At 45.5% G+C, this 23,854-nt stretch overlaps 1 protein-coding gene across 3 annotated transcripts in view; it reads left to right on the forward strand.

Moving 5' to 3' along the window:
- Positions 1-254: 254 nt before the first annotated feature.
- Positions 255-23,854, forward strand: part of LOC117968835 (arf-GAP with coiled-coil, ANK repeat and PH domain-containing protein 1-like) — a 34,199-nt gene continuing 10,599 nt past the window's right edge. Inside the window, exons 1-17 of one of the 3 annotated variants that reach the window (XM_059015625.1) lie at positions 255-551; positions 655-702; positions 925-1,103; positions 7,520-7,577; positions 8,539-8,658; positions 8,923-8,976; positions 9,438-9,496; positions 9,620-9,803; positions 11,066-11,110; positions 12,013-12,108; positions 15,660-15,734; positions 16,463-16,575; positions 17,625-17,676; positions 18,082-18,182; positions 19,081-19,192; positions 19,793-20,004; positions 21,693-21,762. In XM_059015625.1, the coding sequence (XP_058871608.1) occupies positions 1,051-1,103; positions 7,520-7,577; positions 8,539-8,658; positions 8,923-8,976; positions 9,438-9,496; positions 9,620-9,803; positions 11,066-11,110; positions 12,013-12,108; positions 15,660-15,734; positions 16,463-16,575; positions 17,625-17,676; positions 18,082-18,182; positions 19,081-19,192; positions 19,793-20,004; positions 21,693-21,762 (1,404 nt within the window). In that variant the 5' untranslated portion in view covers positions 255-551; positions 655-702; positions 925-1,050. The other 2 variants (XM_059015626.1, XM_059015624.1) reach the window with 2 other exon arrangements.

Genomic DNA, 23,854 nt, shown 5'->3' on the forward strand with positions numbered 1-23,854 from the left:
TTAAAACAAGGTAAAGGTGATTATCAAAATAAAGCTGAAGCTCTAACGGATAAAACGACACAGAGCATCTGCACAGCACTGAAACGCGACGTTTATATATATATATATATATATATATATATATATATATATATATATATATATATATATATATATAAGACGCGCATAACACGTGTTATTATTACCTTTCATATATAAACCTACATAGCAATTCAGGCAGCATGATCTCAATTATTACGAATATATCACACAGACGACCTGGCCACTGAAATATTTTTAGACGACAGAAAGTTTGCAGTCTGTGTTTCTTTTGGTTTTTGATGCATGCGGTTTTTCACGCTCTGTCTCTCGAAACCGGATTCCGGGGCGGGGCGTGAGCAGCGCCGCGGCCGCCCCTGCAGCGCTCTCGACCGGCAGGCGTGTTCAGCGAGCGATCCCCCGACCCGGAGCCGAGCAGAAACACACCCGAGAAAAACTGCACGGAAATCAGCAGGGTTAACGGGGGAGAGGAAGGACGAGTACCTGCAACACACACACAGACCACGACACCTGTGATTATTACTATTATTATTATTATTATTATTATTTTATCAAATGAAGTTTTCCGACTCCTCGAGAAGAATTTGTATTTTTTAAATCATTCGTGTTTTTTAGTTCAAGTCTAAGATTAATACCCACGGAACGGGAGTCCGACGGAACAAGGTATGACGCGTTTTTTTTTTTTAAAAGAATATTTATTTAATTTTAAATACTTTTTCAGTAGCACAGTACAGCCGGACCGGTGTTTCCTGGTAGTACTTAGCGCTGGTTATATCTCAATGCGGATTTAAGTTTTGTACATTTATTTATTTTCTGACGGGAAATACTTAGAAAAACAATAATAATAAATGTTATTTATTTATTTATTTATACTTCTGTTTCCAGGGGAGTCGCTGTGGGTTTCGCGTTCAGTTGCACACCTGATTGATGATCACTCTTACCTGATTCATCACCGCCGCTGGGGATTTCAGTTTTCTTTTCCTTTCATAATATTTATTAACCTTTGGAAGTATGACGGTGAAACTGGATTTTGAAGAATGCTTAAAAGACTCCCCACGTTTCAGGTAAAACAACATTTTAAGTCAAACCTAAAAGTTGTCTCAGTGCCTGTACAATTTCAAATGCAGTATTTATACTGATGCGTAATGTTAAGCGTGTTATTGTAATCTCGAGTGGATTTCTCTTTCCTGTACTGCTAGAGCGCTCTGCAGTGTGGAGAGTGGAGTTCTCTTTCCTATACTGCTAGAGCGCTCTGCAGCGTGGAGAGTGGAGTTCTCTTTCCTATACTGCTGGAGCGCTCTGCAGTGTGGAGAGTGGAGTTCTCTTTCCTATACTGCTGGAGCGCTCTGCAGTGTGGAGAGTGGAGTTCTCTTTCCTGTACTGCTAGAGCGCTCTGCAGTGTGGAGAGTGGAGTTCTCTTTCCTATACTGCTAGAGCGCTCTGCAGTGTGGAGAGTGGAGTTCTCTTTCCTATACTGCTAGAGCGCTCTGCAGTGTGGAGAGTGGAGTTCTCTTTCCTATACTGCTAGAGCGCTCTGCAGTGTGGAGAGTGGAGTTCTCTTTCCTATACTGCTAGAGCGCTCTGCAGTGTGGAGAGTGGAGTTCTCTTTCCTATACTGCTAGAGCGCTCTGCAGTGTGGAGAGTGGAGTTCTCTTTCCTGTACTGCTAGAGCGCTCTGCAGTGTGGAGAGTGGAGTTCTCTTTCCTATACTGCTCGAGCGCTCTGCAGTGTGGAGAGTGGAGTTCTCTTCCCTATACTGCTAGAGCGCTCTGCAGTGTGGAGAGTGGAGTTCTCTTTCCTATACTGCTAGAGCGCTCTGCAGTGTGGAGAGTGGAGTTCTCTTTCCTATACTGCTAGAGCGCTCTGCAGTGTGGAGAGTGGAGTTCTCTTTCCTATACTGCTAGAGCGCTCTGCAGTGTGGAGAGTGGAGTTCTCTTTCCTGTACTGCTAGAGCGCTCTGCAGTGTGGAGAGTGGAGTTCTCTTTCCTATACTGCTAGAGCGCTCTGCAGTGTGGAGAGTGGAGTTCTCTTTCCTATACTGCTAGAGCGCTCTGCAGTGTGGAGAGTGGAGTTCTCTTTCCTGTACTGCTAGAGCGCTCTGCAGTGTGGAGAGTGGAGTTCTCTTTCCTATACTGCTAGAGCGCTCTGCAGTGTGGAGAGCGGCGTTCTCTTTCCTGTACTGCTAGAGCGCTCTGCAGTGTGGAGAGCGGCGTTCTCTTTCCTATACTGCTAGAGCGCTCTGCAGTGTGGAGAGTGGAGTTCTCTTTCCTATACTGCTAGAGCGCTCTGCAGTGTGGAGAGTGGAGTTCTCTTTCCTGTACTGCTAGAGCGCTCTGCAGTGTGGAGAGTGGAGTTCTCTTTCCTGTACTGCTAGAGCGCTCTGCAGTGTGGAGAGTGGAGTTCTCTTTCCTGTACTGCTAGAGCGCTCTGCAGTGTGGCGAGTGGAGTTCTCTTTCCTGTACTGCTAGAGCGCTCTGCAGTGTGGCGAGTGGAGTTCTCTTTCCTATACTGCTAGAGCGCTCTGCAGTGTGGAGAGTGGAGTTCTCTTTCCTATACTGCTAGAGCGCTCTGCAGTGTGGAGAGTGGAGTTCTCTTTCCTATACTGCTAGAGCGCTCTGCAGTGTGGAGAGTGGAGTTCTCTTTCCTATACTGCTAGAGCGCTCTGCAGTGTGGCGAGTGGAGTTCTCTTTCCTATACTGCTAGAGCGCTCTGCAGTGTGGCGAGTGGAGTTCTCTTTCCTATACTGCTAGAGCGCTCTGCAGTGTGGAGAGTGGAGTTCTCTTTCCTATACTGCTAGAGCGCTCTGCAGTGTGGAGAGTGGAGTTCTCTTTCCTATACTGCTAGAGCGCTCTGCAGTGTGGAGAGTGGAGTTCTCTTTCCTATACTGCTAGAGCGCTCTGCAGTGTGGCGAGTGGAGTTCTCTTTCCTATACTGCTAGAGCGCTCTGCAGTGTGGAGAGTGGAGTTCTCTTTCCTATACTGCTAGAGCGCTCTGCAGTGTGGCGAGTGGAGTTCTCTTTCCTATACTGCTAGAGCGCTCTGCAGTGTGGAGAGTGGAGTTCTCTTTCCTATACTGCTAGAGCGCTCTGCAGTGTGGAGAGTGGAGTTCTCTTTCCTATACTGCTAGAGCGCTCTGCAGTGTGGAGAGTGGAGTTCTCTTTCCTATACTGCTAGAGCGCTCTGCAGTGTGGAGAGTGGAGTTCTCTTTCCTATACTGCTAGAGCGCTCTGCAGTGTGTCTTGATCCTTCCACCTTAAAACCTAAACGTGTTTGCCCTTGGCATTCTTCCTGCAGCTACAGAAGTAACATTTACCTCATAAATAAATCACCAGCCTGTCAGTGTAGGAATGCTGGGAAATTCTCACCACATGAACACAGACTGCGGACAGTTTGGTCGTGTTTTCCTTCTAGTTTTCTTTCTGTCTTTCCTTGTGATTTCTCTTTCTCTCGTTTCTCTTTCTCTCTTTCTCATTTCTGTCTCTGTCTCTGTCTCTGTCTCTCTCTCTCTCTCTCTCTCTCTCTGTCTCTCTCTCTCTGTCTCTCTCTCTGTCTCTGTCTCTCTCTCTCTCTCTCTCTCTCTCTGTCTCTCTCTGTCTCTCTTTCTCTCTCATTTCTGTCTCTGTCTCATATCTGTCTCTCATTTCTGTCTCTGTGTGTGTCTGTCTCTCTCTCTCTCTCTGTCTCTGTCTCTCTCTCTCTCTCTCTCTCTCTCTCTCTCTCTCTCTCTCTCTCTCTCAGCAGTGTTTCCTGCCTGGGTTGTGAGAGACACAGTGATGATCACACTTCCTGATAGCATTGATATTTCCAGTGCCCTGTAAAGACATGTACAACACGGGGGAGTGTCTCATGATGCATGACATCAGCGTCGAGATGCACTCGAAGATCCCGAGGAGGCCTCCTGAAGCTGTCTGTCCTGACTCTCTGTCCTGACTCTCTGTCCTGACTCTCCGTCTTGACTCTCTGTCCTGACTCTCTGTCCTGACTCTCCGTCTTGACTCTCTGTCCTGACTCTCTGTCTGCTCCATATCTTTCTGTGCAGGGCTGCCCAATCAGAAGTTCTAACTCAAACGTTTAGCATTACCTTTATACTAAAATCACAGAGAGGTGTGGTAAAGCACAGGGAAGCATTGTAAAGCACAGACAGGTATGGTAAAGCATAGGGAAGCATTGTAAAGCACAGAGAGGTCTGGTAAAGCATAGGAAAGCATTGTAAAGCACAGAGAGGTCTGGTAAAGTATAGGGAAGCATTGTAAAGCACAGAGAGGTCTGGTAAAGCACAGGGAAGCATTGTAAAGCACAGAGAGGTCTGGTAAAGCATAGGGAAGCATTGTAAAGCACAGAGAGGTCTGGTAAAGCATAGGGAAGCATTGTAAAGCACAGAGAGGTGTGGTAAAGCATAGGGAAGCATTGTAAAGCACAGAGAGGTCTGGTAAAGCATAGGGAAGCATTGTAAAGCACAGAGAGGTCTGGTAAAGCATAGGGAAGCATTGTTAAGCACAGAGAGGTATGGTAAAGCATAGGGAAGCATTGTAAAGCACAGAGAGGTCTGGTAAAGCATAGGGAAGCATTGTAAAGGAGAGAGAGAGAGAGAGAGAGAGAGAGAGAGAGAGAGAGAGAGAAATGGTCTACCACAGCCTGCTACTTATTAAAGGCCTGTTACAACCTCCCGTTGCTAGGCAACCTGAGGCGAGCTAACAGGAAATCAGCAGTACCGATGCAGTGGAGTGATAAAGACAGGAAGTGAGGGTTACCGCAGCAACAGGAGCCCTTAAAAAGATGTCAAGCCAGTTTTTTTTTTTTTTCCTTTCATATTCAAATCGACTAGGAACCAGCTTAAAAACAAAACAAAACAACAATAGCAAAGAAGAAGCTGATTTTAAATATGAAAAGCTCTCTTGAGCGCACGTTGGAATGCGAAATGTTGCTGCTGGTTTGTCGTCTGTGGAAGCAGCTCTGTCAAAACTGACAGGAAGCGCGTTTTAACCACAGTGTGGAAATAGTGCTGCTGGATCTGCTCAGCCAATCAGGGCTCGCTTTGAATGACAGCAGCAGCCATTGGGTTTAGACAGCAAGCTCTTTGTTTGAGTATTGGGGCTGTCCATTTCAATTTTTTTTTTTTTAAGGCCCTCATGGAAAACCTATACGTATGAATAATTTCTTCTACAGCTCTGGCCAAAAGTTTTGCATCGCCCTCTAGAATGAAGTCATGCTTCATAAAGTCGAATGAAACCTGCTGAATAACATATTGAATTACACACCGCTTTGTAGTTCCCACATAACGAAAAACCAACTAGAAAAAATGTGACATTTCGAAATCTAACATGAAATGCTACTGTACTGCTGTTACGGTTTCCGGTAGGCACTTGAGATATGATTTTGTAGTTTCTTTGGTTACGTGATGTGAGATAAAATATCTAAATTATGTTCATTTAGTTGTGTTTTTTTTTTATATAAATGATGTCTCAATCCTAAAATTCTAGGTGATGCAAAACTTTTTTGAATTTTGAATATGCATCAAAGTTTGTTAACAATGTAGGAATATAAGGTGTGTGTTTCATTTTTTTTTTTTTTTATTATTTTGACCACTTTTTAAAACTTTTAAATTGCATTCCCTGCCTCAAGATGGCTTCCCATGTACCCGCATGGACCTCTCAGAACTACATTTCCCATCATCCTCCTGCTCACTGGTAAATCTGTTACATGTGTGAACAGGAGGGTGATGGGAAATGTGCATTGTAAAGCACAGAGAGGTCTGGTAAAGCATAGGGAAGCATTGTAAAGCACAGAGAGGTGTGGTAAAGCATAGGGAAGCATTGTAAAACACAGAGAGGTATGGTAAAGCATAGGGAAGCATTGTAAAGCACAGAGAGGTCTGGTAAAGCATAGGGAAGCATTGTAAAGCACAGAGAGGTCTGGTAAAGCATAGGGAAGCATTGTAAAGCACAGAGAGGTATGGTAAAGCATAGGGAAGCATTGTAAAGCACAGAGAGGTCTGGTAAAGCATAGGGAAGCATTGTAAAGCACAGAGAGGTCTGGTAAAGCATAGGGAAGCATTGTAAAGCACAGAGAGGTCTGGTAAAGCATAGGGAAGCATTGTAAAGCACAGAGAGGCGTGGTAAAGCATAGGGAAGCATTGCAAAGCACAGAGAGGTGTGGTAAAGCATAGGGGAGCATTGTAAAGCACAGAGAGGTCTGGTAAAGCATAGGGAAGCATTGTAAAGCACAGAGAGGTGTGGTAAAGCATAGGGAAGCATTGTAAAGCACAGAGAGGTGTGGTAAAGCATAGGGAAGCATTGTAAAGCACAGAGAGGTCTGGTAAAGCATAGGGAAGCATTGTAAAGCACAGAGAGGTGTGGTAAAGCATAGGGGAGCATTGTAAAGCACAGAGAGGTCTGGTAAAGCATAGGGACGCATTGTAAAGCACAGAGAGGTCTGGTAAAGCATAGGCAAGCATTGTAAAGCACAGAGAGGTCTGGTAAAGCATAGGCAAGCATTGTAAAGCACAGAGAGGTCTGGTAAAGCATAGGCAAGCATTGTAAAGCACAGAGAGGTCTGGTAAAGCATAGGGACGCATTGTAAAGCACAGAGAGGTCTGGTAAAGCATAGGCAAGCATTGTAAAGCACAGAGAGGTCTGGTAAAGCATAGGGAAGCATTGTAAAGCACAGAGAGGCGTGGTAAAGCATAGGGAAGCATTGCAAAGCACAGAGAGGTATGGTAAAACATAGGGAAGCATTGTAAAGCACAGAGAGGTATGGTAAAACATAGGGAAGCATTGTAAAGCACAGAGAGGTCTGGTAAAGCATAGGGAAGCATTGTAAAGCACAGAGAGGTCTGGTAAAGCATAGGGAAGCATTGTAAAGCACAGAGAGGTGTGGTAAAGCATAGGGGAGCATTGTAAAGCACAGAGAGGTCTGGTAAAGCATAGGGAAGCATTGTAAAGCACAGAGAGGTCTGGTAAAGCATAGGGAAGCATTGTAAAGCACAGAGAGGTGTGGTAAAGCATAGGGAAGCATTGTAAAGCACAGAGAGGTGTGGTAAAGCATAGGGAAGCATTGTAAAGCACAGAGAGGTCTGGTAAAGCATAGGGAAGCATTGTAAAGCACAGAGAGGTGTGGTAAAGCATAGGGAAGCATTGTAAAGCACAGAGAGGTCTGGTAAAGCATATTATAAAACAAACCCTGGTAAACTATGGTAAATGCATTGAAAAAGCATGGGGAGGGGAATCTGCGAAATGACCTTAAGGGAATATCAGAACTATTTGGGACCCGGGTGGGCTCAAGGGTTCATGTCATGGAATTGGAACAGTGAGGAACGAGGCTTGGAATCGCATGTTGAACACAGTGTGTGTCTCTCTCACAGCGCAGCGTGTGAGGTCAGGGAAGTGATGCTGATGCGTGTTAGATTGACAGGGAGCTCCGTGTACTTCTTAAAGAAATGCAGAGCAGGTTCAAACTTTGCCCTTCTGTTTCCACGTCTTCAGGGCAGCCATCGAGACGGTGGAAAGCGATGTAACGGAACTGGAGGCCAAATTGGACAAGGTGAGAAACAACGCTGATCCTTTTTTTTATGGTTTCCTTGAATATTTAATGACGCAGCCACTCGTTCGTAGTGGTTCTGATGCTCCGGTATTGTCATTATATGGCTCTCAGTCTGGTTTGGAGCTGCTCTGAGCTTGTCTGGAGAAACGTAAGAAACCGTACAGCCTTCCACGTTCCATTTCAAACCATGATCATGTGACAGTGTGACCTTTCAACCCTCCTACTCCCTGTGTCTGTGTGTGTGTGTCTGTGTGTGTGTGTGTGTGCGTCTGTGTCTGTATGTGTGTGTCTTTGTGTGTGTGTATGTGCGTGGGTGTGTGTGTGCGTGCGTGTGTCTCTGTGTGTGTGTGTGTCTGTGTGTGCGTGTCTCTGTGTGTGTGTGCGTGCGTGTCTCTCTGTGTGTGTCTCTGTGCGCATGTGTGTCTCTCTGTGTGTGACTCTGTGTGTGTGTGTGTGTCTCTGTGTGCGTGCGTGCGTCTCTGTGTGCGTGTGTGCATGCGTGTGTCTCTGTGTGTGTGCGTGCGTGCGTGTGTCTCTGTGTGTGTGTCTCTGTGCGCATGTGTGTCTCTCTGTGTGTGTGTGCGTGCGTGTGTCTGTGTGTGTGCGTGCGTGTGTCTCTGTGTGTGTGTGTGTGTCTGTGTGTGCGTGTCTCTGTGTGTGTGCGTGCGTGCGTGTGTCTCTGTGTGTGTGTCTCTGTGCGCATGTGTGTCTCTCTGTGTGCGTGTGCGTGTGTGTGTCTCTGTGTGCGTGTGTGTGTCTCTGTGTGCGCGTGTGTGTGTGTCTCTGTGTGCGTGCGTGCATCTCTGTGTGCGTGTGCGTGTGTGTGTCTCTGTGTGCGTGCGTGCATCTCTGTGTGTCTGTGTGTGTGTGTGTGTCTCTGTGTGCGTGTGCGTGTGTGTGTCTCTGCGTGTGTCTCTGTGTGTGTGTGTGTGTGTGTCTCTGTGTGCGTGTGTGTCTCTAGCTTGTGAAGCAGTGCAACACCATGCTGGAGTCAGGACGTGTGTATTGCAGTAACAGCCGTCAGTTTGTGGCCGGGGTTCGAGAGCTCGGCCAGTACTCCAGAGGGGACGACATGATGAGGGTGAGATCCTGGACCTGTCATTATTATTATTATTATTATTATTATTATTATTATTATTAGTTTATTTGGCAGACGCCTTTACCAGTACAAGCTTACAGTGCAAAAACAATATTTAAATACAGTGGAGTTTACAGTCAGTGCAAATAATAATAATATGAACTAGGATGTGAGGTAGGATGCAGCAGAGTGGTATGTTAACCCCGTTCCATACCTTCCACACTCTCCTGTCCTAACTCTCAAAGAACTGTTGCTTTTATTTTACAGGAATGTTTGGAGAAGTTTTCCAGCAAGCTGAATGTGATGATTGAAGCCCAGGGGGTGAGTAGGGCTGTGAAGAGAGGCACGTTATACTAAGATTATACAGTGCTGTAGTTCAGGGGTCTCCACGTTACTTAATTGCACCAATTACTGGCTTAATTAGTCAACAGATGTTCCAGATCTTTACCCATTGGGCAGAAATGGAAGCTGATTAAAGTTTACAACAGAAGATAGGAAACACAGGGAGTTATAAATGCAGGGATGGGAATAAGACTCCTATTGCACAGCAGTGTCACCCACTCCAGGTTTTATTAGCTTGTGTGTCTAGGTAACAAGCTCTTGTGTGTCTTATTATTAAACTCCTAGTAAAACCAGGAATGGATCACACTGCTGTGCAACGGGAGTCTTATTTGCATCCCTGGATTCTCTTCTCGTTTCCACATTTCTTTCTTCTGTTCCGTGTTGAAAGTCTGTTGATCGCACCGTGAGGTTTATGTTTCCTGATCCCTTTTGATTTTCAGGAGCTCATTGAAACGACTCAGAAGTCAGTCAAACAGCAAATCCAGAATTTTGTAAAAGAGTGAGTATTTCAAATCTGTTTCTTAAAAAAAAGCAGTTCTAGCTAACTAAATCTTCTGGCCGGCCGGTTCTAGTCCTGTCTCCTGAATGGAGATCTCTGAGTTTCTTTCGTCTGTGTTCTCAGGGATGTGAAGAGGTTCAAAGACACCAAGAAGGAGTTTGATAAGAGCAGCGAGAGTCTGGAGAACTCTCTGATCCGCAATGCACAGGCGCCGCGCAACAAACAGCACGAGGTGGACGAGGCCAGCACCGCCCTGCTCACTGCCAGGAGGGCCTTCCGCAACGAGGCGCTGGACTACGTACTGCAGGTGAGCAGCACAGCGCCACCAAGGGCCCGGAAGACTGCATTGCACTAGTGCTTCGCCACTGTTTTGGCTGCGATTTTTTTAAACATTTTTTAAACGTTTTGTGTGAACTCTACAGAGTTTGAAAAGTTGCCCTGCCATAACTGAAAAAAAAAGCATGCAAGTATTATAAAATAGAAATAGGAATATGGTACAATTGTGAACGCTGTGACTGAATGCTAGTCACTGCAGTATAATGGGCTCCATATAAACTCATGTAAACCCTTTGCTGTGCTTTTACTACGAGAAACTTTTATAAGGGTTAGTTTATCATGGTTTGTTTTTTAATATAATTTTTTACCAGACCTCTCTGTGCTTTACAATGCTTCCCTATGCTTTACCACACCTCTCTGTGCTTTACAATGCTTCCCTATGCTTTACCAGACCTCTCTGTGCTTTACAATGCTTCCCTATGCTTTACCACACCTCTCTGTGCTTTACAATGCTTCCCTATGCTTTACCAGACCTCTCTGTGCTTTACAATGCTTCCCTATGCTTTACCACACCTCTCTGTGCTTTACAATGCTTCCCTATGCTTTACCACACCTCTCTGTGCTTTACAATGCTTCCCTATGCTTTACCAGACCTCTCTGTGCTTTACAATGCTTCCCTATGCTTTACCAGACCTCTCTGTGCTTTACAATGCCTCCCTATGCTTTACCACACCTCTCTGTGCTTTACAATGCTTCCCTGTGCTTTACCACACCTCTCTGTGCTTTACAATGCTTCCCTGTGCTTTACCACACCTCTCTGTGCTTTACAATGCTTCCCTATGCTTTACCACACCTCTCTGTGCTTTACAATGCTTCCCTATGCTTTACCAGACCTCTCTGTGCTTTACAATGCTTCCCTATGCTTTACCACACCTCTCTGTGCTTTACAATGCTTCCCTGTGCTTTACCAGACCTCTCTGTGCTTCACAATGCTTCCCTATGCTTTACCATACCTCTCTGTGCTTTTACAATGCTTCCCTATGCTTTACCACACCTTTCTGTGCTTTACAATGCCTCCCTATGCTTTGCTTTCACTGTGCTTTATTACACTTTGCTATGCTATTATTATGGCTCATTTTTATAAGGGACAGAACATTAAACTGACTTGTAGTGCACCAAAACGAATGTATTGTTTTACAGAAATGTAAACTCTTGGATCTCTTGGTGTAAAATAGTATTTTATTGGTAAATAAACAGTTTTCATGTTTGTGTGTGTTTTTTTTTCTTTTCTAGATCACCGTTATTGAGTCAAAGAAAAAGACTGAAGTTTTATCAGCTGTGAGTAAATTCTTCAATGCATTTCGATAAACAAGCCCCTGTCAATAACCGACACACTGAAGCTAACACAATAATCCAATGACCCATGCTTCCATTCATTTTCATAGGTCTCAAATGTGTAGTTTTGAAAGACACACGTGTTTTAGTAAACATAACATTAGAATACTGACTTATGAGACACGGCCGTTTGGCCAACGTCAGCTTCTCGTAGCTGATTGATCTTAAAACGTTGTCACGTTTCTTTGTTTCCTTAGAAATGCATCATCTCTGCAGTGCATTGTGGGATTGTAGTCCTGGGCAGGGGTGTTCTCTCTGATTTAAAGTCGACAAAGAACTACACCTCCCAGTTTCCACGGCGACAGCTCGGGTTAGGTTTAAGGAAAGGTCACACTTGTGTGTAGAAACAGTTGCGTTTGTCAGTTTTGCTACATATTGTCATTGTCAGACATGGAAGATAACTGCCATTGAGTTGAACTGGATTGTAAAGGTGAGGGAAGGACAGCGATTTCTTGTTTTGTAATTGGCACACTAATAAATAGCTGTGTTTGTGTTTATTTAATACCATTTGGCCTCGCCTCTATAGGATACTTGGTGGTCCAGTGGTTAGAGAAAGGGGCTTGATATCAGAAGGTTCTGGGTTCAATCCCAGCTCAGCCACTGACTCACTATGTGTGACCCTGAGCAAGTCACTGAACCTCCTTGTGCTCCGTCCTTCGGATGGGACGTCAAACAAACGAGGAAGTGACTCTGCAGCAGCAGCAGTTGTTGATGATGCAGAGTTCACCCCCTAGTCTCTAAGTCGCTTTGGATAAAAGTGTCTGCTAAATGACTCATTCATAATAATAATAATATTAATAATCCTGTAGCAGGTTTTCAGTGTAATGAGATCCTGTCTCTTGCAGATGTTGTCTCTGGTGGAGGCTCAGGCCACGTTCTTCGCTCAAGGGTACGATTCCTTCAGAGAGCTGGAGGAGTACAGGAAAGATCTGGCAGGGCAGGTAAGACTTCGCATTGCAAAGTCAGCTCAGCGTTTATCCAGCTGCAGTCACAGGGATGCCTCTGAGTTCACGTTCGGTACGCAGCTGCATTCTATGAGTTTCTAAGTTCCTTTCCTTGGGGTTCCAAGTAAAAAATGAACCCTTTCGCTCCTTTAACGTTGTAAAGTTAGGGGCTCCTGAATGGTGCATCCTGTAAAGGCTCTCCGCGTGGAGTGCAGGATGCGCCTGGAGATCGCGGGTTCGAATCCAGGCATTTGCCAACCGTGACCGGGGGTTCCTAGGGGCGGCGCACAACTGGCCGAGTGCCGTCCGGGTAGGGAGGGCTCAGGTCGGCAGGGGAATCCACGGATCACCGCTCACCAGCGACCCCTGTGGCTGACAGGGCGCCTGCAGGTCTTCAGTGGAGCCATTCAGATCTGTGTTGTCCTCCGATGGCTTGTGCAAAAGGATTTTCATATTAAGTGCATTGCAGCTATGCATCATCCCATTGCGGTGACGTGCAAGCGCATGTGTGTTTACTGTGTAACTGCTATCTAAACACACAGTAATCTGAGACACACAAAGTGTTATCTTAGATTCAATGCCTCTGTTTATTAGCGGAGACTGCAGCGGGATAGCTGGCCTATTCCCAAAGGGGTCAGAGTTATTCAAAATGGTTTAGGTTAGTGAAGAAATCTAGATGTGTGATAATCGCTGGCAACCACATGGGAAGCTGACTTGTGCAATGCCACACGAACTGGAGATGTAAACCCAAACGCATACGTGGAAAGAGTGTTGCATTGTTGTTTAGTTTTATTTTTACAAAAATAAATCTGGAGTCCATTCGAATTGTAATTGTGTAATGTGTAATTTCAATTATAATTGTAATTGTGTAATTTGTAATTGAATTTCAATTACAGTGCAGTCGGGTGATTTTGTAATTCATTTCGGTTACAATGCAATTGCAGCGGAACCTCTTGCCCGCCTGCGTAATTGTAATTACGCCATGTAATTGATCAATTACAGTTCAGTTAATCATTCATTTGTCGCTTGGTCGTTATTGGATTTTTATAGCACGTTTCTGTGTTTGTAGCTGTGGTCATTGCTGGGTTATTTAAGATAAACAGGTCGAGTAAACATGTTCATGTGGAGAGTGGTTTATGTTACTTTTTTAGTGTAATTGGAATTGAACAAAAAATAATTGGAATTGGAATCGGAATTTCAGCAAAGAATTCTGCTGTAATTGTAAGATTAGTTAATTGACCCAGGTCTGGCTGGTACCCCATCACCCGTTAAAGACATCAGAGAAACTCTCTTCTCTACACTAGACTGGCTGTGATAGAAACTCTGTTCTCTACACTAGACTGGCTGTGATAGAAACACTCTTCTCTACACTAGACTGGCTGTGATAGAAACTCTCTTCTCTACACTAGACTGGCTGTGATAGAAGCTCTCTTCTCTACACTAGACTGGCTGTGATAGAAGCTCTCTTCTCTACACTAGACTGGCTGTGATAGAAGCTCTCTTCTCTGCACTAGACTGGCTGTGATAGAAACTCTTCTCTATACTAGACTGGCTGTGATAGAATAGAAACTCTCTTCTCTACACTAGACTGGCTGTGATAGAAGCTCTCTTCTCTACACTAGACTGGCTGTGATAGAAACTCTCTTCTCTACACTAGACTGGCTGTGATAGAAGCTCTCTTCTCTACACTAGACTGGCTGTGATAGAAACTCTCTTCTCTACACTAGACTGGCTGTGATAGAAGCTCTCTTCTCTACACTAGACTGGCTGTGATAGAAGCTCTCTTCTCTCACACATGTTGTGCTTGGGGTCTGATTTGGCTCCCTCAGCAGTGTCTGTGCTGCAGACAGGAAGGGTTGCTCTGTGCTTGCAGTCCTCAGCTCAGCCACTTCCTCTCCAGGCCTTGCTCTTGTGAAAGCGACCTGGCAGGTCACGTCGGTCTCTCGCTTCCGAAGCCTGTTGTCAAGGGGGCAGTGTTGTGTGATGAACTGCGGTTGAGGACTCTGCCCCCTGTTGGCGAGATGAGGTTAGACGCTCTGCAGCCCCCAGTGTCATCAATGCTGTAGTTTTGATGTGAATTCTGCAGCACAACGGGACATATTTGTCGTGTCAGTGCTGTGTTTCGTTTGCCAGGTTATTGAATTCCTGATAGACACCTGGTCCGGTTTGGCTGACTCCTTTGAAGTGATATTAAGAGATTCTGAACCTGATGCTCATAGGCAGCGCTCCAGATAAGGTTGTGGGGCACCGATTCATTTACTCTCCAGTTTAGACACTACACAACAACTTTCTCTTGAGGTCCGCAGTACAGTTTGTCAGGTCTGCTTTTCAGTATTTAGAACCATTTGCTGTTTAATATCCAGAGAACATGTTCCATTTTGAATGGGACAATGCTGTGTTTTTTTCTGCTTTTAATAAATGAATAGTGAAATATCTTAATACCTGTTTTTAGACCACGAAATGGCGTCAAAAATGAGCCCGGTTTTTTACCTGAGAAAAATGCCGCCCCTAACTAGGACTATAAGTTCAGGAGCTGGAGTTCTAGTCTCCTTCCAGGGATGCCTGCCGTTTGAAGCTAGGAGAAACCAATTGAACGATCTCATAGATTTGTAACGTTAACTGCTATTAATCTGATTTAAAAGAAAACAAAACAAATGGTTCGTTCAATAATGGTGTTTTAAAAGCCACTATTTTTTCCTTGGGTTGAAAACACACAGTGCGGTCTCTCTGGCACAGAGATCGCTCGTCCTCCAAATGTCTGTTTTGTGTGAAAGTGAGACAGGAAGGTGAGCGCCTTCCTGTTTCCTGTTTGCCGAGTTGACCTTTGATCCTGACACACAGCGACGTTCAGGTTATCTGTGTCTGTACAGCTTCCAGGAGATTTCCGATGTGGACGCCTGACTGCTTCGATTCAATTTAAAATAATGTCTGAGAGTCTCCTTAACTTATATCTACTCTGCCCTGGCCACTTTATTAGGATCTGCCCCTAATATCGGGTCACCCCGATCACAGCCCTGACGTGACCCAGACTCCACAAGGCGCTGGAAGATCCATTCCCTCGTTAATATTGAGTGCAGAGAGGCCGGCAGGGGATTGGGATGACGAATCCTTCACACAGTCGGATTGAGATCGCTGTGGTGTCCGTGGAAGAAGTCTCTGTCGTGATCCTCAATCCATTCTGGCTCAGTGGAGGGGTGCGTTATTGAAAGCAGCCATCAGGGCTCAGCATTGTTGGCTGGACTGGATGCTTCAGTAAACTATTGGTTCAGCCTTCCAGAGTCATCAAGGGCCCCGGGGTATACCAGGAGAACATGCCCCCCACCAGGGCCGTGCCAAATCGGAGAGGGGGGGGGGGGGGGGCACAGGTCCTAATAAAGTAGCCACCTCCACTGTTAAAGACTTTGACATTTGGGGAAGGATATTAGTGTTGCACAGGCTGCCACCCTTCACCTGTGGTGCACAGTGCGACGCTAAAATGCTTCCCCACCCCACTACGTCTTAGAAGGTTGGTTGCACCTTTTAATAATGTAACTTTTCTTTCATCCCAGCTCCATCACCTGGTTCTCAACTCGGCGCGCGATAAGAGAGACATGGAGCAGCGACACGTCACGGTCAAGCAGAAGGTAGAACGGCCATTGCGATCCCAGTATAAACCCCCAGCCAGCAGAACCATCTGCACGCCATTTCCAGTTCCTTTTCAAAATCAGTTCCCAATTCGAGTTCCTTCGAAGGAATCGGGATCGACATTTTAGAGACATTTTAATAAAGACCTAGGAGTTTATGTTGACTCAGAAATGTCTTCATCTAGACAATGTGGGGAAGCTATAAAAAAAGGCCAACAAGATGCTCGGATATATTGTGAGAAGTGTTGAATTTAAATCAAGGGAAGTAATGTTAAAACTTTGCATTAGTAAGACCTCACCTAGAATATTGTGTTCAGTTCTGGTCACCTCGTTACAAAAAGGATATTGCTGCTCTAGAAAGAGTGCAAAGAAGAGCGACCAGAATTATCCCGGGTTTAAAAGGCATGTCGTATGCAGACAGGCTAAAAGAATTGAATCTATTCAGTCTTGAACAAAGAAGACGGTGATCTGATTCATTCAAAATCCTAAAAGGTATTGACAGTGTCGACCCCAGGGGACTTTTTCGACCTGAAAAAAGAAACAAGGACCAGGGAAATGGGAGATTAGATAAAGGGGCATTCAGAACAGAAAATAGGAGGCACTTTTTTACACTTTCTACTAAGTGATCCATGTATATACAGTCTGAGGGATGCTGGATTTTATTTTGTTACCGCTATGAGGATGGCGCTGCTGTAATTTTGGATTTGACCTGTGCTGTTCTGCTCCAGGATATTTCCTATGACGACTCGATGATGGAGTTCAACCCTGAAGCCCGGAATGGCGTCGCCATGGAAGGCTACCTGTACAAACGAGCCAGCAACGCCTTCAAAACCTGGAGCAGGTCAGTACCGGAGAGAGGGGGAGATTTCATCACAAAATCCCTTCGATGGCCCGTGCCGAGATTATTAACGGTGTGACGATACCCGCTTTGTTTCCGAGTAATTGAGTATTAAAATAACCCAAAACACACCTATTTGGGGCAGCAGTGTGGAGTAGTGGTGAGGGCTCTGGACTCTTGACCGGAGGGTCGTGGGTTCAATCCCAGGTGGGGGGACACTGCTGCTGTACCCTTGAGCAAGGTACTTTACCTAGATTGCTCCAGTAAAAAACCCAACTGTATAAATAGTATGTAAAAATAATGTGATATCTTATAACAATTGTAAGTCGCCCTGGATAAGGGCGTCTGCTAATAAATAATAATAATAATAATAGATTTATTAGCAGGCGGACTTCAAAACAACAGCTGTCCTTCCCTCACCTTTACAATCGAGTACCACTCCCATGGCAGCTTCTGCATTGAGTCGATGGGAAACGCTTCTCGTCTGGAGGGCTGGCACTTTTACCTGACCCCCCCCCTTCCTCGAGAACATTTTGGTCAATTATTATTATTATTATTATTATTATTATTTATTTCTTGTAAGACGCCCTTATCCAGGGAGACTTACAATTGTTACAAGGTATCACATTATTTTTACATACAATTCCCCATTTATACAGTTGGGTTTTTACTGGAGCAATCTAGGTAAAGTACCTTGCTCAAGGGTACAGCAGCAGTGTCCCCCACCTGGGATTGAACCCACGACCCTCCGGTCAAGAGTCCAGAGCCCTAACCACTAGGGGACTCCTAATAACTATTAATCTGACCTGAATTATGAACACCATTTCGAATCTATAAAAGAAAACTACAACACTGGTTAATTTAAGTCTGTTACATGTGTCTCAATACATAGATGGAAAGCAGGTAGAAATTGACTCTGTAGTTCTGTAGGAGAGGAGACTTTGTGAGATCTGAAGTTGGAAATGTTATCGCTTTTCTATAGGGGTGAAACGTGCGTGAGAAGTTAGCGGTTCAGCTTGGATAATTTATTTTCTCTGTCTTCTCTTTCCTAGACGCTGGTTTTCCATCCAAAACAACCAGCTGGTTTACCAGAAGAAACTCAAGGTGATTTTTTTAAGAGCTGGGGGGGGGAAGGGGGACCCTATTCTGTGTAACACAGGAAGGAAGTGGAATTTCAAATGATTGTAGCTAACATCCCCTAAATCTTACCTGTCCTGCTATAAAAAAAAAGGCCAACAAGATGCTCGGATATATAGTGAAAAGTGTGACCTCGTTTGTTTGACGTCTCATCCGAAGGACAGAGCACAAGGAGGTTCAGTGACTTGCTCAGGGTCACACACACACAGGGAGTCAGTGGCTGAGCCGGGATTTGAATCTCCTGGTATCGAGCCCCCTTTCTCTAACCACTGGACCCCCGAGCCTGAATCTGTCCCTAGAACCTGATCTCCTGAGTGTCTTGCGCGAGGCGTTGCTCATGGTGGGGATGTGTGTGTGTATGTGTGCTTGCAGGACGCAGTGACGGTGGTTGTGGAAGATGTCCGGCTCTGTACAGTGAAGCAATGCCCAGACAACGAGCGGCGCTTCTGCTTTGAGGTCGTGTCGCCTTCCAAGTGAGTAGAAACTGGTCGTGCACTTTTGCACCCCCTTGTGGCCATCCATAGAACCACAAATTATATTTAACTTAAGTAAACTGGCTTGTATAGTGAATATGTTGTGTGGATAGTGATGTCTCTTGTGTCGCTGTGTTTCAGGAGCTCTCTCTCTTGTATCGCTGTGTTTCAGGAGCTCTCTCTCGTGTCGCTGTGTTTCAGGAGCTCTCTCTCTTGTGTCGCTGTGTTTCAGGAGCTCTCTCTCTTGTGTCGCTGTGTTTCAGGAGCTCTCTCTCTTGTGTCGCTGTGTTTCAGGAGCTCTCTCTCTCGTGTCGCTGTGTTTCAGGAGCTCTCTCTCGTGTCGCTGTGTTTCAGGAGCGCTCTCTCTTGTGTCGCTGTGTTTCAGGAGCTCTCTCTCTTGTGTCGCTATGTTTCAGGAGCTCTCTCTTGTGTCGCTGTGTTTCAGGAGCTCTCTCTCTTGTGTCGCTGTGTTTCAGGAGCTCTCTCTCTTGTGTCGCTGTGTTTCAGGAGCGCTCTCTCTTGTGTCGCTGTGTTTCAGGAGCTCTCTCTTGTATCGCTGTGTTTCAGGAGCTCTCTCTTGTGTCGCAGTGTTTCAGGAGCTCTCTCTCTTGTATCGCTGTGTTTCAGGAGCTCTCTCTTGTGTCGCTGTGTTTCAGGAGCTCTCTCTCTTGTGTCGCTGTGTTTCAGGAGCTCTCTCTCTTGTATCGCTGTGTTTCAGGAGCTCTCTCTTGTGTCACAGTGTTTCAGGAGCTCTCTCGTGTCGCTGTGTTTCAGGAGCTCTCTCTCTTGTGTCGCTGTGTTTCAGGAGCTCTCTCTCTTGTGTCGCTATGTTTCAGGAGCTCTCTCTCTTGTGTCGCTGTGTTTCAGGAGCTCTCTCTCTTGTATCGCTGTGTTTCAGGAGCTGTCTCTTGCAGGCTGACTCAGAGAGGCAGCAGCAGGCCTGGGTCCTGGCGGTTCAGAACAGCATCGCTACGGCCTTCCAAGAACACAGAGAGGACAGCCCAGGATCGGTGAGCTGAGCTTTAAAACGACGAGGCACCATAAAGGGCTCCGTCACGTGAGAAATACCCTGGGGATGCCAGGGGGAGCGTCGCATTGGCGCTGGAGCTTCCGCGGGTCAGGGAGGCAAAACTCAGACTGTTTCTCCTCATCGCGCTGCAGCGAACCCTACCGTCCAGGCGTCCAGTGAGCTCAGAGCGGACACCTGCAGGGCTGGCAGGTCGCTGACGTCCGCTCTCGAGCTCCTGGGTGTGGAAGAGGAAGCTGGCTCGGGCGTGGGATTGGAGGCTGCTGAACCCTCGGGTCTCCTGAGCAGCTGTGTGGCGGGGATTCGCTGCAGTGAGGGGAGGGAGGGGGGGGATAATTTGGTGTGCAAAATTTTAGAATTGTATTTATTTCATAGAATGTGTTTTGTTTACAGCATGCATGCATTAAATTCCTTTACAGTCCTTTATGTATTAAAACGATTACAAATAGCCGTTGTTGCAGAACATTGTCCCTGCATTGTCATTTTACTGCCCTCTGCTGGCTGTGGCGGTGAACTGCAGGCTGGCCAGCATGTGTTTGTCTGATGGCTTTTTTTTTTTTTTTTTTTTTTTTTTGATTGACAGCGTCTGGAGCGCACAGCCTCGGTTTCAGGAGGGGGCGGAGCCGGGATGGATTTCCCCAGCCAGAGTCGGGAGAACGTCGACAAGCAGGCGCTGGAGCAGGTGCAGCGTATCCGCGGCAACGACCAGTGCTGTGACTGTGGGGAGCCCAACCCAGACTGGGCAAGCATTAACCTGGGAATCACACTCTGTATCGTCTGCTCTGGGATACACAGGTACTGAAGACACCGCGAGTCACACTTAGAGTCGAGCTAACAAATTAAAACCGGTCTGTCTTCCATTCCTTATATCCCAGCAGTGTGCAGATTTATCAACGCACCCCACTGCTTCTGGAGTTTTGATTCATTTCTGTGTCTGAGATCAGACCGCTGGAACTGGAAATCTAGGATGAAAAAGGAAGCCACAAATGATAAAATGCAAGAGACTTTATAGAAGTTGTTTATCTAATTAAAGCACAGAGCGGTCTCACGTTTTCACACACGAGTGCCTGTTGTTTCTACTGATTACTGAGCGGAAACTGAGATTCTCACACCCACATCTGAAAGTAAAACTTTTCATTTTTAAAATGAGTTATCTGGTACTGTGCTTTGGTTAAAGAAATCTGTTTGCAAGCCATGCTTTCAGGCAGCGTTGCACTTCCTCCCGTCGCCTGGAAGGTGAAATTAGCCCCACCCCTTGTTTAACCAATCAGCTGCTTCCCCTTTTGACTGACATGCTTTCAGCCAGTAACGTGACCCAGGAAGTGCCAACAGATAACCCCCGAGAATACTGCTAAGAAACTGAGAGCTTCCTTCAACCTAGAACAAGATAGTCGTGTTTTAAAATGAAAATCCGCATTTGTAATAGCATGTGTTTCTTTCAAAGCTGCACATTTTTCGACCTGTGTAGCGAACGAAGTGCAAGACTGGTCGGGTTTTGAAGACGATACGTCTGTCATATCCTCTTTCTGATTCTGTCTGTCTCTCTCTCTCTCTCTCTTTCAAGTCTGCCAGGAAGCTTCCCAGGTACGGTGTGCAGCTATTAATTATTTCCCCACTGCTACACTAACCCGAACTGCTTGGTTCCATGTGTGATCATTTTTTTTTTTAATGAAAATGTACAGGGTAATATTGTCCTGTGTATCTAATAGCATATCTATGTAGTATTAATTTCTCACAAATGTATATATGGTTCAACCCAACCTGTCACAGAAACATGAATATAAATAGAATGCATGTTAAATGCAGTATACACTGCCTGGCCAGTTTATTAGGACCGGTCTACCGAAGTCAGCTGGGATTAAGGATGGAAATTAGGTTGACCATGTGATGTGACAACCTTGCAGCTCCTATATAAAGCTGTGGACGCAGCACAACTGCAAACAGTCTACCAGAAATGGGTTCAGATCTACAGCTCTGGAGAAAAGTGTTGCATCGCCTGGAATTTTAGGATTGAGATTTCAAAAAACAGCAACTATATGAACATAATAATCATGTAATCAAAGAAACTACAAAATGATCTCGCAAAAAAAGTCTACCGGAAGCCATAATAGCAGTACAGTAGTGTTTCATGTTAGATTTGGAAATGTCGCATTTCATTTCAGTTTTTCGTTAAGTATCTGGGCAAACTGCACAGCGGTGTGTAATTCGATATGTTAACGTTATCCAGCAGGTTTCATTGTGACTTCATGAAGCAACATTAGTTCACTCTATAGGGTGATACAAAACCTTATAGAAGGGAAAATACACTTCTTGAAATTTGAAATAATAATGAGTGAATGGATCTGGACACCTTCCAACACCTTGTGGACTCGAGACAGTGTCCGCTCAGACGGTGACCCGATATTAGGGGCCGTTCCTAATAAAGCGGCCAGGCAGCGCATCCTGTGGTTTGACTGACTCTGTTTTTGTTTGACTCGATGCAGGAGTCTCGGGGTTCATTTCTCCAAAGTGCGATCGCTGACCCTCGATTCCTGGGAGCCGGAACTGTTGAAGGTAACCCCCCTTTTCAGATTAGGAAGAAAGCTTCCCACAGGAACAGCAGAGCAAAGTGTAATACAGCACAGTGACAGCATTGTAAAGCACAGAGAGGTGTGGTAAAGCATAGGGAAGCATTGTAAAGCACAGAGAGGTGTGGTAAAGCATAGGGAAGCATTGTAAAGCACAGAGAGGTGTGGTAAAGCATAGGGAAGCATTCTAAAGCACAGAGAGGTGTGGTAAAGCATAGGGAAGCATTGTAAAGCACAGAGAGGTCTGGTAAAGCAGAGGGAAGCATTGTAAAGCACAGAGAGGTGTGGTAAAGCATAGGGAAGCATTGTAAAGCACAGAGAGGTCTGTTAAAGCATAGGGAAGCATTGTAAAGCACAGAGAGGTCTGGTAAAGCATAGGGAAGCATTGTAAAGCACAGAGAGGTCTGGTAAAGCATAGGGAAGCATTGTAAAGCACAGAGAGGTGTGGTAAAGCATAGGGAAGCATTGTAAAGCACAGAGAGGTCTGGTAAAGCATAGGGAAGCATTGTAAAGCACAGAGAGGTGTGGTAAAGCATAGGGAAGCATTCTAAAGCATAGGGAAGCATTGTAAAGCACAGAGAGGTATGGTAAAGCACAGGGAAGCATTGTAAAGCACAGAGAGGTGTGGTAAAGCATAGGGAAGCATTGTAAAGCACAGAGAGGTCTGGTAAAGCACAGGGAAGCATTGTAAAGCACAGAGAGGTGTGGTAAAGCATAGGGAAGCATTCTAAAGCACAGAGAGGTGTGGTAAAGCATAGGGAAGCATTGTAAAGCACAGAGAGGTCTGGTAAAGCATAGGGAAGCATTGTAAAGCACAGAGAGGTCTGGTAAAGCATAGGGAAGCATTGTAAAGCACAGAGAGGTGTGGTAAAGCATAGGGAAGCATTGTAAAGCACAGAGAGGTCTGGTAAAGCATAGGGGAGCATTGTAAAGCACAGAGAGGTGTGGTAAAGCATAGGGAAGCATTGTAAAGCACAGAGAGGTCTGGTAAAGCATAGGGAAGCATTGTAAAGCACAGAGAGGTCTGGTAAAGCATAGGGAAGCATTGTAAAGCACAGAGAGGTCTGGTAAAGCATAGGGAAGCATTGTAAAGCACAGAGAGGTGTGGTAAAGCATAGGGAAGCATTGTAAAGCACAGAGAGGTATGGTAAAGCATAGGGAAGCATTGTAAAGCACAGAGAGGTGTGGTAAAGCATAGGGAAGCATTGTAAAGCACAGAGAGGTCTGGTAAAGCATAGGGAAGCATTGTAAAGCACAGAGAGGTCTGGTAAAGCACAGGGAAGCATTGTAAAGCACAGAGAGGTCTGGTAAAGCATAGGGAAGCATTGTAAAGCACAGAGAGGTCTGGTAAAGCACAGGGAAGCATTGTAAAGCACAGAGAGGTCTGGTAAAGCATAGGGAAGCATTGTAAAGCACAGAGAGGTCTGGTAAAGCATAGGGAAGCATTGTAAAACACAGAGAGGTCTGGTAAAGCATAGGGAAGCATTGTAAAGCACAGAGAGGTGTGGTAAAGCATAGGGAAGCATTGTAAAGCACAGAGAGGTGTGGTAAAGCATAGGGAAGCATTGCAAAGCACAGAGAGGTCTGGTAAAGCATAGGGAAGCATTGTAAAGCACAGAGAGGTCTGGTAAAGCATAGGGAAGCATTGCAAAGCACAGAGAGGTCTGGTAAAGCATAGGGAAGCATTGTAAAGCACAGGGAGGTGTGGTAAAGCATAGGCAAGCATTGTAAAGCACAGAGAGGTGTGGTAAAGCATAGGGAAGCATTGTAAAGCACAGAGAGGTGTGGTAAAGCATAGGGAAGCATTGTAAAGCACAGAGAGGTTTGGTAAAGCATAGGCAAGCATTGTAAAGCACAGAGAGGTGTGGTAAAGCATAGGGAAGCATTGTAAAGCACAGAGAGGTGTGGTAAAGCATAGGGAAGCATTGTAAAGCACAGAGAGGTCTGGTAAAGCATAGGGAAGCATTGTAAAGCACAGAGAGGTCTGGTAAAGCATAGGGAAGCATTGTAAAGCACAGAGAGGTATGGTAAAGCACAGTGAAGCATTGTAAAGCACAGAGAGGTCTGGTAAAGCATAG

Source organism: Acipenser ruthenus, chromosome 50 (genome assembly GCF_902713425.1).
Source record: "Acipenser ruthenus chromosome 50, fAciRut3.2 maternal haplotype, whole genome shotgun sequence".
NCBI lineage: Eukaryota > Metazoa > Chordata > Actinopteri > Acipenseriformes > Acipenseridae > Acipenser > Acipenser ruthenus.